Source organism: Phoenix dactylifera, chromosome 14 (genome assembly GCF_009389715.1).
Source record: "Phoenix dactylifera cultivar Barhee BC4 chromosome 14, palm_55x_up_171113_PBpolish2nd_filt_p, whole genome shotgun sequence".
NCBI lineage: Eukaryota > Viridiplantae > Streptophyta > Magnoliopsida > Arecales > Arecaceae > Phoenix > Phoenix dactylifera.
Genome location: NC_052405.1, coordinates 11,419,828 through 11,445,524, shown reverse-complemented (window position 1 = coordinate 11,445,524; position 25,697 = coordinate 11,419,828). Strand labels below are relative to the sequence as shown.

At 38.4% G+C, this 25,697-nt stretch overlaps 3 protein-coding genes across 6 annotated transcripts; 1 reads left to right on the top strand and 2 right to left on the bottom strand.

The window, feature by feature from the left end:
- Nucleotides 1-3,482: 3,482 nt before the first annotated feature.
- Nucleotides 3,483-4,277, bottom strand: LOC103714734. The gene has a single exon (XM_008802114.4). The coding sequence runs from the start codon at nt 4,096-4,098 to the stop codon at nt 3,613-3,615; it is 486 nt and encodes a 161-aa protein (XP_008800336.1). The 5' UTR covers nt 4,099-4,277; the 3' UTR covers nt 3,483-3,612.
- A 469-nt stretch (nt 4,278-4,746) lies between these two features.
- Nucleotides 4,747-10,137, top strand: LOC103714745 (protein THYLAKOID ASSEMBLY 8-like, chloroplastic). 2 transcript variants are annotated; one of them, XM_017844721.3, is made up of 3 exons: nt 4,747-5,140; nt 6,498-6,884; nt 9,697-10,137. In XM_017844721.3, exons 1-3 carry the CDS (start codon nt 4,796-4,798, stop codon nt 9,748-9,750), a joined length of 786 nt encoding a protein of 261 aa, XP_017700210.1. In that variant the 5' UTR covers nt 4,747-4,795; the 3' UTR covers nt 9,751-10,137. The 2 variants fall into 2 exon arrangements, with proteins under 2 accessions (XP_017700210.1, XP_008800347.2); XM_008802125.4 differs by having other exon boundaries at nt 4,758-5,140; nt 9,721-10,071.
- Nucleotides 10,138-10,973: 836 nt separating this feature from the next.
- Nucleotides 10,974-25,671, bottom strand: LOC103714753 (TBC1 domain family member 22B-like). Of its 3 annotated transcripts, none has more exons than XM_039133686.1 (10): nt 25,361-25,671; nt 24,198-24,354; nt 23,921-24,104; nt 22,968-23,038; nt 19,661-19,798; nt 19,474-19,565; nt 18,031-18,302; nt 17,497-17,582; nt 17,306-17,407; nt 10,974-12,311 (listed from the first exon to the last, which is right to left on the bottom strand). In XM_039133686.1, exons 2-10 carry the CDS (start codon nt 24,231-24,233, stop codon nt 12,150-12,152), a joined length of 1,143 nt encoding a protein of 380 aa, XP_038989614.1. In that variant the 5' UTR covers nt 24,234-24,354; nt 25,361-25,671; the 3' UTR covers nt 10,974-12,149. The 3 variants fall into 3 exon arrangements, with proteins under 3 accessions (XP_038989614.1, XP_008800360.3, XP_008800378.3); XM_008802138.3 differs by having other exon boundaries at nt 25,451-25,670; XM_008802156.3 differs by lacking the exon at nt 22,968-23,038 and having other exon boundaries at nt 19,661-19,776; nt 25,451-25,671.
- Between the last annotated feature and the right edge of the window lie 26 nt (nt 25,672-25,697).

The window sequence follows — 25,697 nt, the reverse complement described above, 5'->3', positions numbered from 1 at the left end:
TTTATGAGATCTAAGTCAACTAGAATGAGATCGTAGCTAATCTTGATAATGTCTCAAGTTCATAAAGTTGCAATAATCCAATCCAAATGATTACTTATAGCCTTTGGTTAAATATAACACATGTGATGCACTTATTATTCTTTTTAATAGAAATAAAATTTATATAGATTAATAATGAATGTTAAAAGAAGGATTCGAACATTTGACCTTGTGGTTATCGGCCACATGAGGAAAGGTGAAACACATTGGCAGAATGTGGGATTCTTTTCTAAGATAGAAGGTTGAATTCTGTCAAAAACTCTGGCTTTGGCTTTCTTAAGAGATGATCGAAATGAGTTTGACTAGAACCCATATCTTTGCTATCCTTTTTGATATAGTAAATATAGAAAAAAATAAATTAAATTGTTATCTACATAAAGTGTATAGACTATGATAAATAAAGTGTATAGACCATGAAACATTTTATTTTTCATCTAGTCCATGATTTAGCTCCTAATAGTACAATGCTTGAAATAGATAATAGAAATTCAAAATGAGGAGATTTATGCATAATAGCTAATATTTAAGTGGCCTAGATGATCCACTGCTACCAATATTTATGATTAATATATCTCACTATAATATATGAAACCTATGAATATTCGTGTCTTTGTGATGTTCGATCGTCTTGACATTTTAGAAGTACTTTTCAAGATACATGCTTTCCTTACTAAATGCACCTGTCTTAGTCATACTCTATTTTCTTTCTTAGGTGAAAGAAGAATCATGAAAAATGTCTTCAATGAAAAGGAGAGTGCAATTGTCAAGTTGCATAATATAAGTTAAATTACATAGGTGATTATGCTTATCCATGCTTTCTCTCATCTACATTTCACATGCTAAGATCTAGGAAAATGATTATATCACTTTCTATCAATGAAGAACTGCTCAAAATGTAAAAAGTTATTCATCATTAAAACTTCTATCAAAAATAGGTTGCATATCAAAAGATTTATATACGCCTAAAAATATGGTACCACTAAGTTTGACCATCTAAAACCTTCTATATTTGGCGAGCCACTAAGTTTGACATCTAAAACCTTCTATATTTGGCGAGCCACTAAGTTTAACCATCTTAAACCTTCTATATTTGGCGAGTCATCACTCTCAGTGGATTTATTGCTATCTCGAACCTTCTAAATTAATAAAATGATTATAGCACAAAAACTCAATGATGAATCAAGAACAATCTAGATTATGTTTGAAAGTGTATATAAATAGTTGTGGATGGGAGAGTCCTCATCCCAACTTGGAGTAACCGCTTTATCAATGATAAGGTCATGCTCCTCAATGGGCATGTATATACCCACCTCCAATGCATATTATCAATCATGATAGCATTTGGTCTCTTTCAAGCATGTATGATATCATCCATACCTAATGATGGAGCCTAACAAATTAACCATCGTTGATGCCCTATAGCTTTTTCCTAATCTCCCATCTATATCCAACCATGCCCTCCTAGATGGTGGAAGGACATGTAAAGGCGCTTCTCGCATGATTGGATGCACCAAACAATCATGGGAAGGGAACAAGGAGTGGACCCAAGATTCTTTGTGATGCATGGATTACACTCTAGAGTGTCGTACAACGCTCAATGGCCGCCATCAAAACATGGATGGCTGTCAACAATAACCTATTGCAAATGGCATGTAAGGCCGTTTTGTCTGATAGCCATCCATCTCTTGATAGCAACTATTGAGCACTGCACGGCACTCTACGATGCAATCTAGGCATTGCAGATGATCCAAGCTTATAGGGGCGAGCAATTACCACATTATAAGTATGTTATAGCATAAGATAAGGAAAGGTAGATGTTTTCGGCTCATATGGAATGGTGGGGTTAACTTAAGTTGGACAGTTTATTGAGCAATCAGTTGCGAAGAGGCATTGGCAACCTAAACAATTTCCTGATTCCTTGACAGCCAAATGAGCCATGAAGCATGATCTAATATAGATTTAATTCTAGTAATATGCTGAGAAGTATTAGCAGGTACTTCTCTCCAGAACATACTGGCTTAACAAAGAGCTAAGATGAGTCGACATATCTCAAGTCTCTATTCAGTGGCAAAACAAGCGATCTAGGGATTCAGTATGCTCTTGACAACACAAACAAAGTGAAGGCTGTAGCAACCACTTGATATTTTACTCTGGACCTGCATCATCTTGTTGCTAGGGATAGGGGTTGTACCTTTCGCACAAAAGAAGGATTCACCTTCCTTCGTGCTAATCCACCATTGGATCACGCAAGAGTCACTTCGAGATCTGTGTAGACAGTTGAACGAAGTTTGGAGTGCTTTGAGATTTGCGCGGAGCAACAAGCCAAAGGTCGATGTTGCAAAAGAAATCATTTTTTACACAAAAGATACAACCCGTACCCCTTTGACAGATGTATATCATTTATAATTTTCAATGCAGACAGATTGGTTAACCATAATAACAAAGAAAATGCCTGAAAAAGGAGAGAGAAATTATGTACTTTGAGGCCCAATACCATATTTTGAACTAAGGAAGCCAGTCCAATGTATAGCAAGACAAGAGCAGGACATGACCAAGGTTGGCAGAAATGACAATAGAACACTGTTGATGCAAACATCCAGAGCGAGACTGATGCATTATAAAACTACACACATCACAAGATCTATGCACTGTAGATATGCTATGGCTAGTGTCCTAATATGAAGCGGCTTTTCTAATGAATTGCCTGATATTATGTAAGTTTGATCCATCATGAGCCTTCAGTTGATGGCTACAATGGTCTGCTAATATTAGAATCAACAATATCACCAAGCAGAGGGTTCATCACCTTGGTCCTTGGCATCAGTTTAATAAAAATAACTCAATCTTCATACCAAGATTTACTCTTTTGATACCAGATCGCGTACCGATGCCACACTAGGATAGTATCAGTACTGTATGGATTTTTTTAACGTACCAAGTGTTGAACTAGGTATACCATTCATACCAGATACTAGTACGGAACCGATATGATATGTCTTATACCACTTGGTTCGGGCTGGCACACCATATCTTATCTTACACTATTTGATTTTTTTTTTTCACACCATGATCTCGGCCTAGATACAAACACTCCGCATCATTACAAGGCAAAACCTTGCTAAGTTTCAGCCCCTCCTCCTCCTCGATTAATTGAGGCTTTGCCTAAAATTATAAAGTAGTGTATAATTATGTATTTTACTAAAAGATACATAAAAATTTATTTTTGTAAAATCCATAGAAAAATAATGAAACATGAGTTTGCAAGTTGAACAACACGATCAGTTTTTCTGAAAGCAGGTTTTATCAAGAGCAAGCAAGCAAGCAAGTTCATAAAGTTGATTTATTTAAAATTTTTGCAAACCTATTTTAATAATATCAACATCAAAAAAACGAACCTAAATTTTTCACTTTATTTTGTTTTAAAGTTTTGAAGCAATAGCAAATAAGAGAGAGAATCACACCTGATACTAGAATATAAATTATAGAATACATAAGCTTGACTTCGAAATTGCAAAAGCTTGGCTTAATATTTCGCCCCTAATATTTACAAGATCTACAACCGTAGCCCTGGGATTAAGACAAGCTGAGAAAAACGGCGGCGACGACTCCGACGGCGTAAACCCCCATCACCCTCCCGACGACCTCCGCCCCCGCGTGCGTCACCATCCCGACGCCGGCGATCCCCGCGACACCGATCGGGACCCTCCGGAGGACCGCCGCGCCGGCGCCGGCCAGGATGGCGTCCTTGAAGAGCTCCGCCGCGAAGTCCCGGAACTCCGCCGAGCCCAGGGCCTCCGCTTCCGGGTCGACCCGCCGGAGCGCCGCGTCGACCTGGGCCTGTCCGGGGGGCGAGGGGACCCACCGCCTGACGAGGGGGAGGGAGGCGGAGAGCGCGGGGTGGAGGCGAGCGGCGGCGCCAGCGAGCTGGTAGGGGCGGACGCCGGGGAAGGCGTGCTGGGCGTCGGCGATGCAGCGGTCGTAGACGGACTCGCAGGCGGCGTCGAACTCAGGCGAGGAACGGAGCGATTTCTCCACTCGCTTCGATACGTTGAGCCCCATCGAGATCGAGAAAGAAGGTTGGGTGGGGTGGGAGATGTTGGGAAGTGTACTTCGGGAATTAAATAGTCGGAATTAGATATCCAGGCCCGGGCGGTGAGAAGAACGAGGAACCAACCATTGGCCCCTGGCGTCATCTAGTGATCTACTCATCTGTTTGGTCTAGCTCGGGTTTCCATAACGGCGTTATTCAGTTAATAAAGGAACCCCTCGAGCTTCTCTCAATTAAACATTTTCAACTTTCCTTTTTTTTTTACCAAATATTACTGTATCACCTAAAAATTGAAGGAAGATTCTGCCATCTTGATTGATCACCTTCAGGCAGGAAGATGGAAGGAGGAAGAGCACTCGCTTCTATATGACATACGTCGGATGCTACGAAAGTGTCGGACTATTCAAGTTAGACACGTCCTTCGGAAGGCGAATCAAGCAGCTAATTGGGTAGCCTCCTATGTTGCTCAGCATTTCGGAGAATTTTTATGGATCCAGCAAACTTCAGCTCCTTTTGTTTTTTATAGTCTTCTTCATAGAGATGTAGCTGGTTGTGCGCATTTTAAAAAACCGACCCTCCAAAAAAAAAAAAAATTGGCCCACCAAAAAGCTCTGCCAAAAGCCGTAAAGGCTCAGATTAATCGCCCGTGGATAACGCCGTAAAAGCTGTATATATCTCCTTCATTGCCGTCCATTCTGCTTCGCTCTGATGGGTTCCCTCGGGCTCCGCTTCCCCTCTCCATCTCTCCGAATTTTTTCTCCTAAAAAGCCGAAGGCGCCGCTTTCTGGGATAATCCGATGCGGGCTGAGAGGCGGGCCGAGGAAGCCGCTGTGGCGGGGGCGGGTGCTGTCCACGGAGGCCATCCACGCCGTCCATGCCCTCAAGCTCGCCAAATCCTCGCCAAAACCCAAACCCTCCTCCTCGCCCAATACCAAACCTAATAATAGAATGGAGGAGGTCTTCCGCGATAAGCTCGGCCGGCTCCTGAAGGCGGACCAAATCGCCGTGCTCGCCGAGCTCCGCCGCCAGAACGAATGGGAGATGGCCCTCCAGGTTTGCCTCTTCTTCTTCGTTCCTAGCTTTAAATCGATGCATTCGTTTTTAAGCAGAATTTTGTGGTTACTAATTTGGCCGGAGAAGAAAAGAATGGATATTAGCAATCCAATCATCCGTGTTGGAAGCTACCTGCTACAATTGATGATGATTAATTTGGGACTGTCGGTCAAATATAAATTTGACTGAGGAGACCATTTTCTTTTACGCGCGCGCGCGCACAAAAAAAAAAGAATCATAATGCTTAAATAAAAAGTTCAATTGGTTAAGGTCTTGGTGAGTTGGTGGTGTCGATTTTGAAGGTGGATTCATTGTCCTCTTCTGGTTTTCTGGCCATGTAGTGTGGTGCATGATTTATGTCCCCCTAGATTTGTAATGCCATAATATTTGATATCCGGTTGCTGCTTTGTCATGCCCTGTACATGAAGTTATCGTGTTTGATTAAATGTTTATGAGAAATTGGTCATCTGTGCTGATAGTTTGTCTTGATATGAAAGATGCAATTCTTCTAGGTTTCTAACAGGATTTGGGTCAAACAAAAAGTGGAAGTTTGATTCCTTCGGCCGATTCCATAATTCCTGTCAAACTTGAGTATCCATGTCCTATGAGACTATGCTCTTTGTGTGTGCATATATGGCTTGTACATGCACACATGCATACATACGCATGTATGCTTGCAGATGTTTTATCCTGCCGATGGAAGATGACCTCGAGCTTGTGGCCCACATGTGGAAAGTTTGTACTTGGTCTCCCACTTCCACCCCTGAAGCCTAGCTTCTCTTAGCATGGAAGTAATGGAATTACTTAATAACTTAACACCTTTATGAGGGTTCTAGCCTCTAGTTTCTTGATATAAGGACTTGGCTACATGTGGATGTATGCAAATAGTGTTGTCCTCTGGATGGATGTCCTATCATAATTGCACATGTCAACGCCAATAAATGTTTGTAAAACATTCAGAAACAATGTTTCAAACCATGATCAGAAGAAACATATAATTTTATACGGTAGGAACAAGTAGGAAAGAAAAGACGCCTAAAAATTGCAGACAAATGGGTAGATTGTTGCAGAGGATGTTAAATAGCTTACTAACTTGCCGTTTTCATCAAGAGAATCCAGAGTATCCTTGTTTATCTTCAACTGTACGAGGGACAAGTTTTGTAGAAGAAAAAGGGACAAAGGATCATCTCATGAATTAAGAACTAATCATCCATGCACTCAAATGCTATGTGAGACTGTTTTGAGTGTGCTGTCCTTTTGATGTATTTAAAATCATCCTTAATTGCCTGATTTTTCTATGTTATTATTGTCCTATTCATTTTTTTTTCATTTATCTGATAAAGAATCAGGGTTTTAGGTGTTTGCATTTATTCGAAAGGAGGTGTGGTATAAACCAGATCTATCTCTCTACAGTGATATGATTTTCATGGTGGGAAAGAACAAGCTGATTGAAATTGCTGAGCAGCTTTTTTCTGAATTAAAGAAAGAGGGCTTGCAACCTGATACCAGGACCTATACTGAAATGATAGGAGCCTTTCTGCAAGTTGGTATGGTGGAGAAGGCAATGGATATGTACAAGTTGATGAAGGAGTCAGGCTGCAATCCAGATAAGTTGACCTTAACCATTTTAATCAGGAATCTTGAAAAAGCTGGAGAGAAAGATCTTGCCTCTGCTGTAAGGAAGGAATGTGCGGAGTATATGGACTTCCCGGAGAAATTTCTTGAAGAAGTTGACAAAAAATTTGTGAGTATCCTGCTTGGCAAATTGCAAATCTTTTTATTCTGTATCTTGTGCTCTCTTTTTTTATTGTTTTAGCTCTATGTTGTTTCTGTTGTTGACACTATTTGAGGAGTCATTTCACAGCAATATGATTGCCCAAGGACAGTGAAAGGAAGATTTTACACATAAAAACATACCAACACATAATTGCATGGGAATATCCTGCATTTGACATGTAAAAATGGAGAACAGAAACCTCTAAGACCATCAGTAAGGGAAAACTTATGATATGGGTGAAAACTCTGTTATTTGAGTATTGTTCTACATTCTGAAACTGAAAATGAGCTTTTATATCTATTGGAAGAACATTTTGAGTAGAGGTAGCTATGACAGACAAGTTATTGAAGATATCTCTTAAAAATAAAAACAAAAAAGAGGAAAAAAAATGTCAACCTGAAAACCAGCTGTTTCTCCTTTGGGATTTTCTTTTAGTCTGCTAAACTGCAGAACATATTTCATCTCATCTCAAAAAAAAAAAAGAAGAGAAAAGTCTTTTCATCTCCATACATTCCGGTCCATGATAACTTTTTTATTAAAAGCTTAAGTATAGATATGTTTCTTTTGAAAATGAAAAGAGAATGATGTTTTTGACTCTAAAATTGCAATGATTTTATCATTTCTCATTTTAGTAGCTTTTAACTTAGCTTACTCATTGCACAATTATTTAGATATATTCATCAAGTTTGGTTAGGATGGCTGTTGATCTGAACCTCAAACAGTAAACCTTGTTTTGCTAATTTTAGCATGAACTAGTTTAGTCAATGAATTTGAGAATAGGGGATGTTGCACAGGTAAGATTCCAAGTTACTAGTAGGACATTTTGACTTTGAAATGTCTTGGTTTTTTTCTCAAAATTGAGTTTGTTAATACAAAGTATTTTTCAAGAATCAATTGAACAGAATTCAGCTTATCACTGCTTCAGCTAAGGAGTTAATTGCAACAGCAATTAATTGTCGGCATCTCACCTCTTTGTTAGTGAGATAGTAGACAAGCAATTTTTTAAAAGTAATCACCTTAAGATCTTTTTACATAAAATATTCTTGATATTTCATTTTTGGAAAAATATTCCCGATCCATTACAAGTCAAAACCATTCAAAATTTACAACCTCCTCCCCTCAAAAAGAAAAGAAAGAAAGACAAAAAAAATCAATGATAGAATATGAAAAAAGTTAACCCAAAATTTCAAAATTCATGTTCCCATGTAACCGAAGAGAAACTGCAAGTATAATAAGACATATTTATAACGACTAGTTATAATGCGCTTGCTTAACGTGTATAAAGAAAAATTTAGTTATTTGATATATTTAAAAAAAATAAAAGGGATTACCTCTGATCATTCCTTATTAAATTATTTAAATTTTGCTTTTAGTCTAGATTAGTTTAAGTTATACTATGCCCGGCATCACTAATTATTTGAACCTGGAGGATATGAGACTTATGGAACCTACAATCATGGACTAATATCCCTACAAGAGTTTCTCCTTCAGCTTCTTTCTGATACTTTAGCAATCTTAGAATCCCTTTTTTATATAATAGTTTAGTTGCAGTGTTCTAAGGTTATAATGGAAATTAAAATGTTGGGAAATATAGTTGCTTTTATATAGTGTCGGGATAGCAACTTTTTCTTAGCCCAACCTATGCCAATATGACTCTTGGACGCTACTCTCGTGCAAAAAATTAATGCCTAAACAACAGGGATCCTAATGACACTTGAACTCATACTAAAAGTGGAAAACAAAGGAGTGACAAAGTTCATATATTGGGAGAAATTTTCTATGCAAAAGGATTTCTATGTGATGCAGTCTCTATATTCTTCCGAGCCATCCTAAGATTACTGCAATTTTGCAATTTTTATTGCAACAAATGTCCAGTACAACATCCAAATAAAGAGGTTGGATGCTAGCAAGCAATTTATAATATGTATGCTATAGAATTACACAGCAGCGCACCATGCTACCATGCTTGATGCTGAATGAAATGGTACAACTATTACACTAAAATGCTAGCTCAGACGAAAAATTTGGAGGGTAGAACTACATTGATAGTGAGTCACAAAAATTTTGATGTTATGGTAACTCAGATTCACAAGACAATTGCTTGTCATGCCATGCAGAAAGGCAAATTGATTTCTCCTTGCTTTGCCTAGTCTACTAAGATCCCATCATAAAATAACTTTTTTTTTTATGCATATCCTTGAACTAAGATGGCATCTAGAATTTTGAGTTGGATGCTTTTGATATCAAATTGTCGGTCTCAATGTTTTAAAAGAAAATGCAAAAATGAAATACCTATACTTTCCCTCGAATCAAGCCCGACATTTGAGTGTACTATACTATTATGTAATGCCCTAATCAGTATCGCGGTTGTTATGTGTTTAGTCTTACACTGCAATATAGAGCTATATATGTGAATACGTGACAAGATTCGCCTATAATTATGTTACTTATAGATGAAAGTCGCAGACTAGAACCACTAAACGGTCTTATAACACTTTTAAATGGATTTGATAATTTCTTCTTACATATTGTAATGCTGTTATTGTAGTGGCCGTTCTAAGCCATCAATAATGGCTTATAACAGAGATATGACCCTCTTATTATTAGCTTATTTCAAGAATGTTTAGCATAAGATAAGGAGATAGGGCTCAAGAAGGTACTGTTGAACATAGGTGAAGTGCTTGAATTAGTTCTAGTTTGTTAAACAAAAATAGATTGAAGATGATATTGTTAACAATATACCTCTGTAGTTAGATTTTTCACTTATGTGATGCATTAGCATTTTTCTATTTCCCTTCTGCAGCCAAAAAGGAGGTCACTCGAACTTGTTTGAATTACATGAGATCATTGCCCATGAAAGCTGATACAGTCCTCTTGCAAGGACATAAACTTGGTTCACCATTTGAGGGGCACATCAGAAGTTATGTCAATGGCATGGGTGTGGCTATCTTGAGGTGCCCGCTAAGCTCAAAGCATGAGATGGATATATCTGGAGCTTGGGCCACATCTGCAACTTCTCGTGAGTTTCTCAATTCCATCAAAGGAGTATAACTCTGCAATCATCAGGCAACAGATATTGTTCATCTTTGTAGCATGGAGTTAAAAGCAGTAGCATGTACATTTCTGATTCAAAAATCCCTGAAGTTATTCATGACGATGGCTTGACTGATTCACTTAGAACTTTCTCATTAAATAACTAAATCTATTTCGGTTGCTTGTTTCTCTTGTGTTGAGTTAATTAAGTCCAATCATTTCTTAGTGAATAGACATTATTTCTGTAGTCATCTTAATGCAGTTCAGACTGGTTGTTCTTATCCATGGTTTGGAAACTCGAGAAAGTGCCATATTGAGGACCACTGCCCATGGACTGGGGACGTTGATCCCTAGAGAACTTGGAGACAGGAATTGACTTTTCCTTTGACAATTTTGTTGGTTCGTGCTTTACATAATCCTATCGTATAGGAAGTAATCATACCTTTTCCCATGTCTCTTGTTTACTTTGATGCAGATTTTTGAAGTGCAACCACATTGATAGCACCAAACAATGTACAAGTAGGATGATTACTGATAAATAGTAGGTGCCTTAGAGTTCTATTATGCATTCCAGATCTGTGGGTTAGCAAATCAGCTCCTAGGAGGAAAATTTCTCAATTTGTAATGGAGTGCAGAAATAATTTATTTGATTAGATCTAATCAAAAACTGAAAATGTTTTATTTTCACAGGTATCTATGGCTTCTGATGCCCTAAGATTTTCACCATTGATTATCCTTGATAATGGTGTTATGTTGGTTTGTTGTGGGAGGGGGAGGGGGGTTGGTGTGTAAAGGAGAACCTTCAAAATAGGAACAAACATTTCTCTAGGGTCCCCAAATTCTACCATTCCCACATTTTATTCCCACTTGGTTATTAAGAATACCCAAAAATCCTTTCATCAGTCCAAAAGAAAGCAAGAATTGCCTTTTCTTTGAAATAATGACCAGCATATGCATGCTATACTTGATAATGATATTATGGGGATAAACACAGTTATTGCCACTTCATTTTTTGAATTATCCTTGCTTAATGCACTTTATTTGGGAACTGGTTGTACCCATGGAAGATACCAAGTTGTCCCCAGTTGCTTATCCTACTTCCGAAAACTAGGCCTGAAGTTTTTAGTATTTGCTTATCCAGATTTGACCTGAATTAAACATCAAATCTCAACTCGGTTGTCTCTTGGTTTAAATCAAAACTATATGCCTTTTATTGGCCCTGTGGATTAGTCAGCAAATCAGCATCGAACCTACTTCCAGTCCCAAGTGACAATGAGCTTTTGCATGTTGAGTGCATTATACTGAGAAACTTGGCATCCTGTTGCAGATCCATGACTTACCTTTTTATGTGTACATACCACGTAGCATTGCATAATACATCTAAAAACTACAAATACAGCTCAGTTCATTTCCGTAAAGCATAGTAAACTGCATTTAAAAGTAATCTAATACAAATATCCCTCTCACATATCAGATCATAGATTTTTTTTTCTTTTTTTTTTTAGTGAAATGTCATTCTAAAATATCATTCGCCTCAACATAAAGGGCACAGACTATCTGCCAAAATTTTAAGCGACTGCAATCCTACCTCATTTATAGGTTACAAATATCAAATCCCTCAGCCACACCCTATATGAGCACCAAAAGACAACATTAGCAGTAGCTGCTTCTCAATAAGCAAGCACATTTTCTTAGCCATCTCCAACTGTTACTTCCTGATCACTGAAATGAATACCAAGCCAGGGTCTTCACTATGTTGGGAGATGACAATGAAACTGTCTGCTAAATTTCCACCTCGCTGATCTCCAAAAGAGAGGCTTACTAGTCTTGTTATGCACCTAAATAAAGTTTAGATTCAGGTTAAATAGCAGGCTTAAATCTTTTTCTAGTCCTTGATTAGCTCAAACCTATATACCTGCTAAAATGAGCAAGCAGATAACAAATATAGTTTACCAAACAAAGGAAAAGTTGCTTGCTTACAAAAACCCCCTGAAATTCATTAAAAGTACTACAAAATAATGTTGGAAATTCATATGCTGACATTTACAGATTCTGTCACATAGCAAATACATGTATAAGATTACAAATGACAACTCAACCTTCCTCCGCTGTTGGAAAATAATATAAAGGAAAATGATTTAACTGCAGAGAAAAGAATGGATAAAAGAAAAATAAACTAGGGAACTAAAATTAGCTTGCCTAGCTTGCAAGGTGTCTAGGAGAGTTGTTGAACATCACGTGCCACATGTATGCTCTTGATAGAACCATTTCCAGCTCATGGTGGGTCCAATTCTGCGTTGGAAGATGTTGGAGGAACATGACCATCTCCTGGAAATCAAGCTTTAGGAGCTCATCTGACCACTGTAACAGGATGATAGCACATTGAAAAATTTCTTGGTGGATACAGGAAATATATAATTGTTAACGCAAGCAGCTGAGCACAGATGTCAGATAGTACTTGCATGTGTGATACTCATTTATAGGTTAAGCTAACATCAGAAGCAAATGAAGCCTCTGGATTAGTTACGTATGATAAACCAAAATATTCAATACGAGAACTAATTGAACGGCAATATGCTTCTTTACCAACAAAATAAGACTCTAAAGGCCTGCTTGGATATTCCTACAAAACTGGGCTAAAAATTCTATAGAATTTGTGGATTGGGCCGTCCATTAAGCATAGCCCTGTATCAACCGAACACCACCCAGCCCAAATCCTGTGAGAAGAAAATAAAGACCTCCATGGTTTTTTGTTTCCCCTTCATGTAGCCCAAAGGCTAAGACCTGGGTTTGGACAAGCTCTTAGATGAGCCAACAAGCCCAATTCCTACAGAATGCCTAATCCTGTAGGAATATCCAAACATGTCCTAAGATAATATGTAGAGAATGAAGAATAGATATTGCATGTTACAAGACCCCAGTGCTTCAAGGGTGCCTGATTGGGGATTTTAAGATAGAAATACTATTATTTCTCCCTTGGAGTAAGCCTATCAATCTTTCAAAGAATTTATGAAATCATAGCTAGGTATGAACCATATATGTGATTGCAATCTAGCTATAAGATGAGGAAGAAAGGAGAACTCTTCATCATTAACACCGACAAAAATTGGTAGAGACAGGTAAATATTATTAACTTTCCAAAAAGGCAGGTTTTGCTGGCATTAACATCACCTGTCAGGAAATCTCTGATCATTGTAATCTCATTTTTGCAAATTCTTTTCACATTTCTGATTATGAGTTTGAGAGATTAATCCTAGACAAATTTACAACCTTAAAGCTCTTATCTTGGTTGCAATACTCACAAATTTTTTCTCCAACCACACAGTATAGAAGTTTCTGGATCATAACCCCATAATCTAAATTGTTCCTCTATAATAGTGTTCTAGACATTTGCTTTGATTGTCCAGTCAGAACTGCCAGCAAGCAAATAGAAAACAACCCTCATTAAATTTCCAAAAACCTGTAACCCAGCCCAAAACCAGATCTGAGCATGCAATACCGACAAAGAAATCTTATCTGATATCTTCTACATTTTCAATGGGCATCTCAAAATGAATGTTCTGTTTTCAGCATTCTAACACAAAATACTAGTGAATAAAAGGATTTGGATGTTCGAATCATTCACTTGCTGGTGCTCAGGGTTTAACACCAATGTCCCATGTTAATCTCCTTAAATATCAAGAAAGAAGGTCCTGGACTTGTCTGCCAGCTGGTTAATTGGCTTAAAACAATAACATGACTGGATTTTTCACCTCAACGTGAAGCATATCTGAATCAAATCTATCAAATCTGAACCTACTCGGACTGCCACTAAGTTGACATGACAGATTGGCCTCCATCTGATCCTAGGATATTATATGTTGTGATGTGTTAAGAGGCCAATACAGGCTGACACGAGCTGCCGGTTGCCACATATCTCTCATGCCTCGGGCCACCTCTTCAAAGGAAGAAAGAGATGCCTTGAAAGTAAAAGAAGATGATGAAAGAAAGGGGTATGATGTGTGGAAATGAATGTTTTTATCATGGCATGTGATATTCCAAGCAGATTCAAAAGCAATGTTCCGAGACTTGTTGGGGTAAAACAGGTTTACCCACCCAAACCAACACCCACTATATGCCTAAAAACCCTTTTGAATTGCTGACCCAAGCAGTTCAGCTGTTCAAAACAGATGGGCCAGCAGCCTGAATGACCCTCATGTCACTGTTGTGATAAGATCGGCACAATCCCAAAATTTGCTCTTTTCAAAAGCTAAACCCTGGGCTCTATTGTTCTTCGACTTTTTAGCATCCAATGGCTCAAGCATTACCATCAGATGCTTGGAGGAGGGGCGATAAGCAGGAGGTCCATACTAGGATGAGGATGGATGGGGAGGTTGTGGGGAAGGGTTTCTGGTTTACTTGTCTATGACATTGAGATGATAGTTGGCTACTGAATGAAAGGTCTAGGCCTCATTAGAGTGGGAAAGGGGGAGGGGAGCGTGTTGCCATATTTTGTTGGCTAGAGCCCAGTCCTGTTGGAGTTTGGAAGATAACCAATTTAATGACAACTGGGGAGAACCTATTCTTCTTCCTTTTCTTCTCATCCTTAACCAGACTGCATACTTTTTTTATCTCATCCTTGATTAGATCCAGGCCCTTGTTCAGAGAGAGAAGGGGGAGGAGGGAGGGAGGAGGTGTGGTAGCTTCAAGCCTTCAAATTTTCAAGAGTGAAAATGGTAAGATCAAAAAGGAGGGGGAATAATTGGCCAGTTGAGTCACGATTGATCATAGGTTGAACTAGGAAACCATGACTCGGCTACTCCAGCAGTTTGATCTAGGTCACCAGGTCCAAAACACTACTCAAGAGAAACATATAGAGAAATTAGTGGATCTCTAATTAAAGACAATGAGAGTCTTTTTCTCTCTTGAATTCAATATGTTGTAGTTTCTTGGCTAAAAGCCTAGAAAACATATTCAATAAGATTCCAAAATTCTCTATCGTAGTAGGCAGGTTCCATTGCCCCAGATCCAAAAGATATTTGTGGTGGCTTTATTGGATCGCCTAAATTTAAGGAGCTAAATGTGGATTTTCATAATCAGTGAAGAGCTTCAAACATGGGTTGCTACAAGATTTTAGCAAAAGACAACTATTTTCATGGTTTAGCTTGATATTTCTGAAAATGCTACAAGCACTTTTATCCAGATTTTACTGATCAGGATGTATGCATTTTTACGGAAAATATTACACCCAAGGCTTGGGACATGTGAGCCTAATTAACAAGGAGCCATCTGATGCTTCGATATATGATTGACTTTAACTGAATGCTCCCATATACAATTGAGTTTATACTCACTTATTTGATTTTGAATTAATTCAATGGACAAGGTATTGCTAAAATATGTTATTGATAGTTAGAATTTGGCCATATATACATATTGCCACTTAATGCATGTTAATACGATAATAAGTTGGTCATGATGTACCAGGAATGAGCTCCATATGCACATTACCAAATGGGCTACGGTCATTAACACTAATTAATGGCATCATGTTGCTAAAAATCTCAACCGGTACCAGACCATATATAGTATTAGGTCGAAAAAGCTACTTCTTTGTTCCGTTGGAGTAGGGCAACCTGCAAACTATAATTGAGATGATATCGCTAGAGAGTTGGATGGGCAACCTGCAAACCCACCACACCACCAACCTGAGATAAGCTGGTCCCGGTTTAGCATAAACAGATTCTTGTTGTAAATGCATCGACTCAACTAATTAGGTTTAGGTTAAGAATCTTGACATGTCTAACCCAATTTGATTTCTTTTATAACTGCATAAGGTCAGCAAGGTTACAAGCAGATGCATTTAAGACCCACTTTAAATATTTTCTTTCATGGATTAATACATGTGTCAGATCATGTTAAGAGGTCATCCTAGATCAATCCTGACTCAACTTATTTATTAAATGGGTTACATGTGTTGATTGTGTTACCTCTTTAATAACTGCGGTGGTTTTTTTTTTTTTTGACCTATTTAATAAATCAATCGGAATCGAGTTGATGGGCTTTTCCTAATACCTATGCCTCAACATGACCCGAATATGATTAAACCCAACCAATTGCCACCCCTAAAACCAATCAGACTTGGATCAGTTGCCACCCTTAACCATCACTTTCCTTGAACTTTGTTTGCTTTAGACAAACATTGCTATTGGACTATAATATCTAATACAAGGCATATATCAATTCTCTAGAACGCAAGTCAGTTAAGTTGCATTAGGTTTCTAGAAATTTTAAGGAATCTATCACTGTCCTTGATCACTGTTTTTCTATATGTCAATCGCAAATGTCCCAAGAAGAAATGTTATTCATGGAGTTGTAGCATCAATAGCTTAATCTACTTGTCTGAAAGAGATCTTCAACATGATCCAGTTGATAGAGTTTCTTGACTTGACCAAGTTTTTCCATTTTCCATCAATACCTTCTGCAGTTTGATGCCACAATATCAATGCCTGTATCGTTAGGGGATAATAGGAGGGCATTACTATTGCTGCTTCATGGAACCCTAGGAAATGGAGCAAGTAATGAGTTGAAGATTCTCTAGAAACAAATGAATTTTATGCTTCATCTATTAGAAATTAAAATTTTGGATAGTCATTGATCAAGAAACAGGGAACAAATGCATAAAGCAGGAAAAAAGCACTGCAATTTGTTGAGGTAACTGGTTTCTGGGTGGCTATTTTGAAAGTGAAAAATCGGGCATGAAATTGTGTTGCAGTGCCATTGTTAATGAAGAGCCAACTATCAAGAATAGCAATAATCCTAAGGGATTCACATCAAATGTTTGTTTGCAATTCTACATGGTCATGTTCAGTTCTTAGACTGTGTTCAGTTTGGAGACATAAGTTCAACCTTCATCGTATGTTCACCCTAAAATTGGAATGTCAACTTTGCAATCATCAATATTGAAATCATCTATGTTTTGAAACCATATTACCATGGAGGCTAGAAATACAAAGCTTATGATAACATTTTCCAAGGTCAAATATATGATTAGATCAATAGGCAAAAATGTGTTCCAAGTAATAAGGCAGGAATCAGGAATCCTCCTAAAGTACAAAAACTAAGAACCGGAGATTTATCATTGATAACTATAAACATTACCAACAAGCCTTATCCCATCTATTGAGTCTACTGTCAATATTGATCAAATTACAAATTAAGGATACTGCATTTTTTTTTAAAAAAAAAGAGATACGAAAATAGCAATTACAAGTTGTTGGAGTTCTAAATTTCCAGGTATATGATTAATAAGTTTATTTCAGGCAGGCAGTTTTCAAGGCTTGGAACAGAAATCAAGTGAAGACCAGTAAACTCACCGTCAACAAAAGGCTAGCACATATATACACAAGAAAATCTGGCAGTGCATCTCCTTCCGCAAGATAAGTATCCCATAAACGTGTAACTAGGTGGAATGGGATCTGCAAATTTTCGAATTATGATACTTTAGATTAGTTTTCCTAATTAGAATCCCAATCATACATTAGTTAAGAATCAGCGAAAAGCTTACCTCACGTATAAGGAGACAGTTCAACCAGCGAAAAGCAAACTGAAGAAACTCCAGCCCTTCCTCCTCCATGTGCCTTGAAACTCGTTCTATACAGGCCCAAAATTAAGTCAAAGGTCAATGATTGGAATTATGTTTATATGTGGAACTCAGAAATTGTTACTATCTGAAGTAACAAGTAACACTGGATACAAAAATACCAGGTGACTGACTTGGTCAAGAAGTTGGTATAGGCAAAATAAAATTTTGAATAGTATAAAGTTTTTCTCAGGTAAATGTAAGTTTCAGGCACCCTTTAAATTTAAATTAATAGAATATATCTAGTATTTGGATCTTTGTTTGAATGCTGTGCACATTATTTGGAATTCCTACATATTGAGATACTTGCACTGAACAACTTGCAGCAAAGGTTGAAACATGGCACTAAGCCAAATAACTATATACGAGTAGTGATTCCAAACTTGTGAAAAAGCATAGGACAAATTTTTTTGGAAAAGAAAAGACAAAGAAGCGGATATCTTATGAAAATGGAAGTACCATCAATCCGGTGAACTAGCTCTTTCAGTTTGAAAATAAGGCGCTGAATTCCTGGTTGAGCAAATGTGTAATGGTCTTGCATACTATCAAGCAATTTGGAGAGACACCAATAGCAGTCAGCTTCCACATTAGAGATTTTCTGAGGTGAGAGATCCGAAACAGACCAACTCTCCATGCCACCATCTAGATGTTCTGACAAGAACACCATAAGAAATGGTGTAACAAGATCATTAATTCCTTGAACATATCCACTTGCTGGATGACGAATGGCCCTGGAAACATTTTTTGAAGGCAACATTCATGAAGAAAATAAAACTGAACTTAGGGCGAAAGCTCATAAAAAATGTATTTTGAAACAAGAGGAGTGAGTGAAATGGCAAAGCAAGACCATCATTCCCTACAAAATCAACTAGCTTTGCCATCAAAATCCCTCCAGAAAGATCAGAGACATCATGATCTTCCAAAAACATTTGAAGTTTTAGATTTGTAAAAATTAACTGCACTCCCCAATCCATTGCATCGAGGCACACTAATCTATCAACTACATTAGTTTCTTGAAACCTAACATCAGGTTAGAGCAAAATCATGATTTTTGATCTGTGAAAATTGTCCATCCTAAATCAATGGCCATATACCATTGTTGAAAACCGTTTGCTTGAGTTAACAAAAAAATGTTAATTGACATGAATCACCAATCATTGATTTAAGTAGACAGTAAGAAAATAAGAAAGATACAACCTCTAAGGTAACAAGGTTCAAGAGAAGAAGAAGACATGCAGTTCAGACTATTCTGGGTACTTGAACTGGAATTAAGAGATAGACTATTAACTATTTGTGGATCTTCACCCTTTGCACAAATTGCAACCCAACATCAATGGTACAGGTGGGTCTGATGATCAATAACATTCGTCAATACAGAAGCAAAGCTTTATTTAGAGATGGAAGTCAATCCAAGCTGTATTCTGGAGAAGCAGCAGAAAGAATATGCCATTCTGACCTCATAAAACAGAGTTTTAGAGACTCGAAAAGGCAAAGAGTAGAGCAATACAATTGGAAACATTGAGCAGTAATTCACATTTGCATGCTGCTCGAAGCAGCGAGTATAGCTGCCATAAACCAGAACCTCAACTCTGATTGTAAAAATGACTTGAAGATGAGCTCTATGAACATCCTCCATTCAAATTGTACTGAGATTAAGATGTTTGAATGAAACAAATTGCAAAGGGAGGGAGTTGTCAATGAACAAGAACAATGTTTCTTGGTTTAGTTTATTTTATTTCACTGAAGTAGATACAAGTGCTTCTTATTATGCACTTCCACCAGAAACTAATTCAATATAATTCATATTTATGCGCCACTCTGTATACTCAAAAGTGAGGGTCAAATTCTACAGCTGGAAATCACCTTTTGATTCAAGCAACCATTGAATAAAAGAAGTCTAACCATGTATAAAGAATGCGCTCCAAGGATTTCTGAACTTGCTCTTGCTGGAAAAAGGTGACATCAGGTACAGTCCTTGGGCAATCAACAGCAATCTGAGCAGCAAGAGCAAAAAGTTAATGCAGATATAAGAATTGAATCTCAGCAAAATGAATGAGTTTAGGTGATCATGTATTATGCTAGTAATAACCTGGCGAAGCATATTGATCTCATCATCTGAACGTTCAGTTTCAGGAATATCATAATACTGTGAAGCACAATCGACATATTCAAGTCGTTTCCTCGTCAAAAGTCTCCCGCGACTATCTGGATTAGGTGATGCATATCCCTGTCGTCAGCTGATATTTAAATTACAACTTCTTAAGAACTCATGCATAAGCAGTTTGGTACTCCTACATAAGTGCACTGGCAAGGAACATTTTCCACAGGAAAAAATGTATGTACGGATACCTCTTAAAACCACATGGATAGTTACATATGGACCAGAACAGAGATAGTCATAGCTTGAACTGTATTAATAAAGAATAAGTTAATGATTGTTTGGTTTGGGTTTAATGTTAATGAAGTGAACAGAAACAAGGTGTTCTTCTAACTAATGAAAAACCAAACCCAAGGTTGAAATAGTGGCACCGGTACCCATACAGCTATCTTATTGGTACAGTATGTTGGACTAGTATGGTATAATACCATAGTGACATGAAGCATGCCACTCAGTGACAGCACAGAAAAAATGAGGGCTGATGTACCGTGTGTCAGTAGTCAATACATGATAGCACCAGTACCTTACTTAAAACTTTAGGTTCAATTTTGATACTTTCTAACAAAGTTCGTCGTCTCGATACTAGACCTCGTACTAGTGCCACACTAGCACTGTATCAGTACAGTATGGTACAGAGCCTTTTCGGCATACCGAGTATCGGTACGTCATCTGTACCGAGTACCAGTACTGAACCAATACGGTATGGTGTGCCCCATATTGCCCGACTAGAAGAACCTTAGAACCTTCTCCTAATCTTGCTTTATAACCACAACATGAAAAATCTATGCACTATTCTGAAAACTCAAATAGCCATTTGAAAATATGGCAAGTTATTGAAGATTTAAAATCTTTCCTTTTCATTCCTTAACCCTAGCAGAGAATCAAACTAACACAACAATTTATGGAAATTTCTGAAAAATATCCTTCATTTGAAAGTCTGCATGAGATGTAGATACCTAAAAGGGCCATTGTAGATCAAGATCAACTTAATTGCCGATTCCCCTATGACAATAGGGAGAGAGAATTTCATCACAAAACCAGTTAAGCACTTATTAAGCAAGGCCAACGGGCTAAAATACATCACATCTATGTCAGAAAATTTTGAACTTTCTAAGCCACATGTGCAAGCCCCATAAAATGATCATAATAACTTGTTCCCACCGAACCGACAAAGTTAAAAGCATAGCTAAGACTAAAACAAAGATCAAGGCACATGTCTTCGTAAAGAGCAGCTCCATCACTTTTGGTTTATTCACACCCAATAGTGGATTGCAAAATCATAATGTTGCCTAAATCTATACCTATACATTAAAGGAGAGTCCGACTCTCTCCCAGCATGCCATGTGTCAAGCATTAGATGTGCAATGTGGCCCATCTTTTTTTTTTTTCCTTCTTGGTGAGTATAGCTTGTCCTTGGTTAGTAGTGGAGAGGGATACACCCTCTCCCACACGCCAATGTGGAGAGAGGTGCACGCCTTCTCCTATCTTGTTTACGGCTTTTTTTCCAACCCTCCCAGCACACCACATGTCGAGTACCACTATGGTCTATCCTTGGTTAACAGCTCGGAGAGGGATGCACGTCCTCTCTAGCACGTCAATGCGGAGAGTGATGCACGCCCTCTCTCGCATGCAACCCATGTCTGTTTTTTTTCTTGGGGACTGCGACCTGTCCTTGGTTAGTAGCACAGAGGGGACGAATGCCTTCTCACGCACATAGACCCTCGTACGCCCCTCACTGCCCCGAGCTAAAGAGTGACGCAACCCCCCTCCCCCTAATCTAGAGAAGATGAAAGAGGTTGGATGGGTGGGTGGAGAGAGAGAGAGAGAGAAGATGGATGCTAGGCCAAGGTTTCATTGGAGGTCAAGCAGCAATGGCCCTTCGCCTCCCCCTCTCCGTTGCTCTCTCCCTCCCTCTCGTCTTCTCTTTCTCTCACTCTCACCAGCCCCTTAGATAGCTTACCGTGCCTCACTGGCCAAGGAGAGGGGTGCATGTCATGACCCCTCTCTCTTTCCTATGACACCCACCTGCTCCCCGTACATGAGAGGTCAATGGCAGCATGGCCACCCGTCAGGATGAGCATGGCTCAAACAAGGGAGAGCATGGCCCTCCCCTATTTCTCCCACCCTCTATCCATCCGATCCACTACCCACCATAAGTAGATAATGGCGACGCACGAATACTAGATACGCTCTCAAGTCCTTTCATCCTCATCCAATCCGCTGCCCACCATCGGGTATTATATAAATACATGTATCCCATTGCCTCTTCTATATGTGTTCACATTCTATCGTCTTCTCTATTCTTCTCTCAATTGATCAAAAATGGGGAGGAAGAGGAGCGTGTCGACGCTAAAGGATATGGATATGAAGAGGAAGTGAGTGTTCATGAGGATGGATCTGAACATGCCCTCGATGATGGTCTCAAGATCAGCAATGACACCCGGATCAGGGCCACCATCCCCACCATCAAGCACCTCATGGATCATGGCGCCCGTATCATCCTCTCTAGCCACCTGCTGAGCTCTCTTTTTCTTCTTCTTCTTTTTCTTTATTTTTTTCCTCTCATTATGTCTATTTTACTTTGATATTCATTGTTCCTTTGTTGTTCTTTTGGTTAGCAATCACTTGCTGATATAGCAGCTATAGATAGAGAGACCTACTTTGAGTTGTATTTATTACAATTTTTACATCCTCTACACCTGCCTCCTTTGCTTGGATTCCCTCTACGGTGGACTAAATCCTACCACAGAGCATGGGTTACTTGCTAGTTTGACATTGTAGTTCAGCCTCATGGGCAAGCTAAGATGCCTGGGATCAGAGACAGTGTCAACAGGAAAATAAACACTTCAACAGTAAACTATTTATCCAAATAGTTATGATGTTAGGTGCTGACTTGAGTTACAAAAACTGCTCAGTCTAGAAGCAGTATACTTGTATCTTCTAGTTAGAGCAACATGGAACTGAATTTGGTATTGCTTTCTGGGGAAAAAATAATATCAAAAGTAACCATAAAGGTACCAACTTCTGACATGGATAACCATGTTATTAATACCAAAGAAGACAAAAAAAAAGAAAAAGAACAGCATTCATTAGTAAAACGTGAGCAAGTTCTCTAGTCTGCGCTGCAGAACTGCAAATTTACACTATCATGCATTTGAGTCAAGCAGAACATTGATGTACCACTTCTAAATACTTAAACAGCTTCCTAGCCTAAGCCTATTATCAAGTAGTCCCATACCAATAGAAGCCTCCATATGCTAGGACGCATATCTGGTGGTACGCCATTCCAAGCTAATTCACGCAATTTTTCTGCATGACAGAGATCATTAAAATATTTGAAGTTCACCAAATTCTAGAATTAATACAAGAGACTATGCTTGATGCATACGTAATTAAATTTAAATAGAAAAAGAACTCAAGCCCTACAAAAGGAAGCTTTTTGAAAGCTTCAACAATGCATAGAGCAGGTTTTTTATGTGCAAGTTTGCACCAGCCATATGTTGGCATGGCAAACGTGCATGCAGAGATATCTTGCACATTGTAGAGCAACAACCCATTCCAGCCCATACAGATCCCTGCCAGTTTGGCATGCCTTGACATGTGTTGCATTGCTTAGTACCAAGCCAAAAGGTCCCCTCTTTCGTTTTAAGTTCTGACATGGCACAGCACCTGCCATGCTGATCACATGGCACAGCACCTGCCATGCTGATCACATGGCCTTTCATGCCCCATTTCAATGACTGTTAAAACCTTCATATTGAGAAGGTATTAGCAGCTCCTCTTTATGTCTATCCTTTTTTTATTTTATGTTTTCTTTGTTTAGGTGAGAGAGGAAAAAGAAAACAATGCATGCTCCCAGCATGCTGCAAAAATTTAAATAGGTAAGCAACAGACCAACAAATTCCTGTCTCCCACTTCTTTTTGGTTTCCAACATTTCAATGTCACAGCAAATCATAAATGTGCCTTCTAGCCAACTCTTTCCATTTTCCAAATTGGAATGTGTCCAATTCTTCTAGCTTTAGATCAAGCTTTGTTGAGGATAGGGGATAAGGTTGTTGCATTTGTTCAAGCACTATGACCAAGCATGCTAAGAACCAGTGCAGATAATAGAACAAAGGTTACCCATAAAACTGACTAAATAAGTTTGCAATCATATCTGGAACCAAACAACAAGAAGCAGGTTAGTGTACCTAATATGACAGATGATCCAGACAGTGCTTTTGTGAACTTTGTAATTCTTGCAGAATCTACAGCTCTAGCTCCAGAAGCAGATCTCAGGGCATCTGACAATTTACTCTCACTGTTTGTCATAGTTATTTTCAACTTTTGAAATTCTGCACTTTTTATCCTGTTCCCGGAACTCTGAAGCTCTTCCTGTAGTGTAAAACACTTGAAATGTTAATGAAGAATGTTCAAGTAATGTGGATTAATTAAATTCTAGTTTTGAAGATAAAGTCAACATGTTACCTCAGAAGAATTATTTGCCCTTTTACTTTGGCCCATATCATTTTCAGAGTAACTTCTCTCAAAGTTTTGTTGGCGTACAGGTGAGGTCAACTCGCTCGAGGGCTCAGATTTGCGGGTCAGCGAAACTTTACCAGGAAAGCTGCTGCCTAATAGTAGCCTGCATAAGATAGAAAAAAATGGGGAAATTTTTAAATATTTTGACAAACTACATGCCTGGTCAGCATTGCACCAACCATACTAGGTTAAAAATCACTAGTAGTAGCTAAAACATAGTTTAAAAGATCATAGGAAAAGATTTCGAATGCAAAAAGGCCTTCATACAATTTAGCTGGTGCAAAAGAAATTGGTTTTACAAGTTAAAAAGGTTACAATAATTTCCAATTTTCTTAAGAAACAGACATTTGTTATCTTAATATGTTCTCTTATAGAGCTAAATGAATGTGTCTGAGAAATTTAACCATGTATGCAGTATTTATCCCACAATAGTTTTCGCTTATGTGAATCAGAAAACTAAATTTGAGTGGAAGACAGACATATGAACTAGATCGATGCTGATATAGATAGAAGCACTGAAGTTGGGAAAGAAACTAATGGAAGCAGATAGACAACTCTTTAAAAGGAGAGGGGGGAGAAAAGAAGTGAATTATTTTAGAGACAAATTCAAGTTTCTTTATTTTTCCCATATAAAAACATAACTGTGACTTGATCGATTAATTAACAACTGAATTCCTCGCTTCACCGATGATTGGATCTTTATATACCTAAACATCCGATTGCCGCGGGAATCAACCATAATCTCCATTACACTATAGACAGACATGCATTAATAGCCAAAATGTTCAACAATTCGCAAGATTTACGACCACATGATGTCAGATTCCGAGACCTGAAAACCTCACGAAAGCTTTCCAAGAAAGAAGAATTCTCTTCAAGATTTCCAAACAACAGATCCATTTCAAAAATACCATTTCAAAATAATTTCCCATCCAAAGTAATCGAAAGCTTATTTTAGCACAAATCCAGATCAATTTTCTACACAGGCCATCAAAATTAAAGATCAAACACTCAAAGAACAAACAGGATTCAATCTTTCTGCAATCCCGAGCTATAAAAACGTAAAAATTGTTCAGAAAACTAAAAAAAAAAGCACAAGATCAACAGACTTTCCACCAAGAATCGGTTGGTTTCCACATCGTCCGAGACAAGCTAGAAGAGAACAAATCTAATGCGAAGGCACTAGATCAAGATCGTACTCCTGGACGCTTCTGAGGGTCTGATTGAACCTCGACTCGAGATTGGAGGTCGCATTGCTGCTTCCCTTCTCCTTCTTCTTCTTCTCCTCCTCTCTTGGGTTCTTCATGGCGTCGTCTTCTTCTCGGTTGTAATAACAATCACCATGGCAGCGTTGGCTTCTCCTTTTGCTCCTTTGTTCCTTCCTCCTTTCCAGCGCCCAAAACAGCACTAAAAGGAGATGGGTGATGTGCGAAGCCACCACAAAGC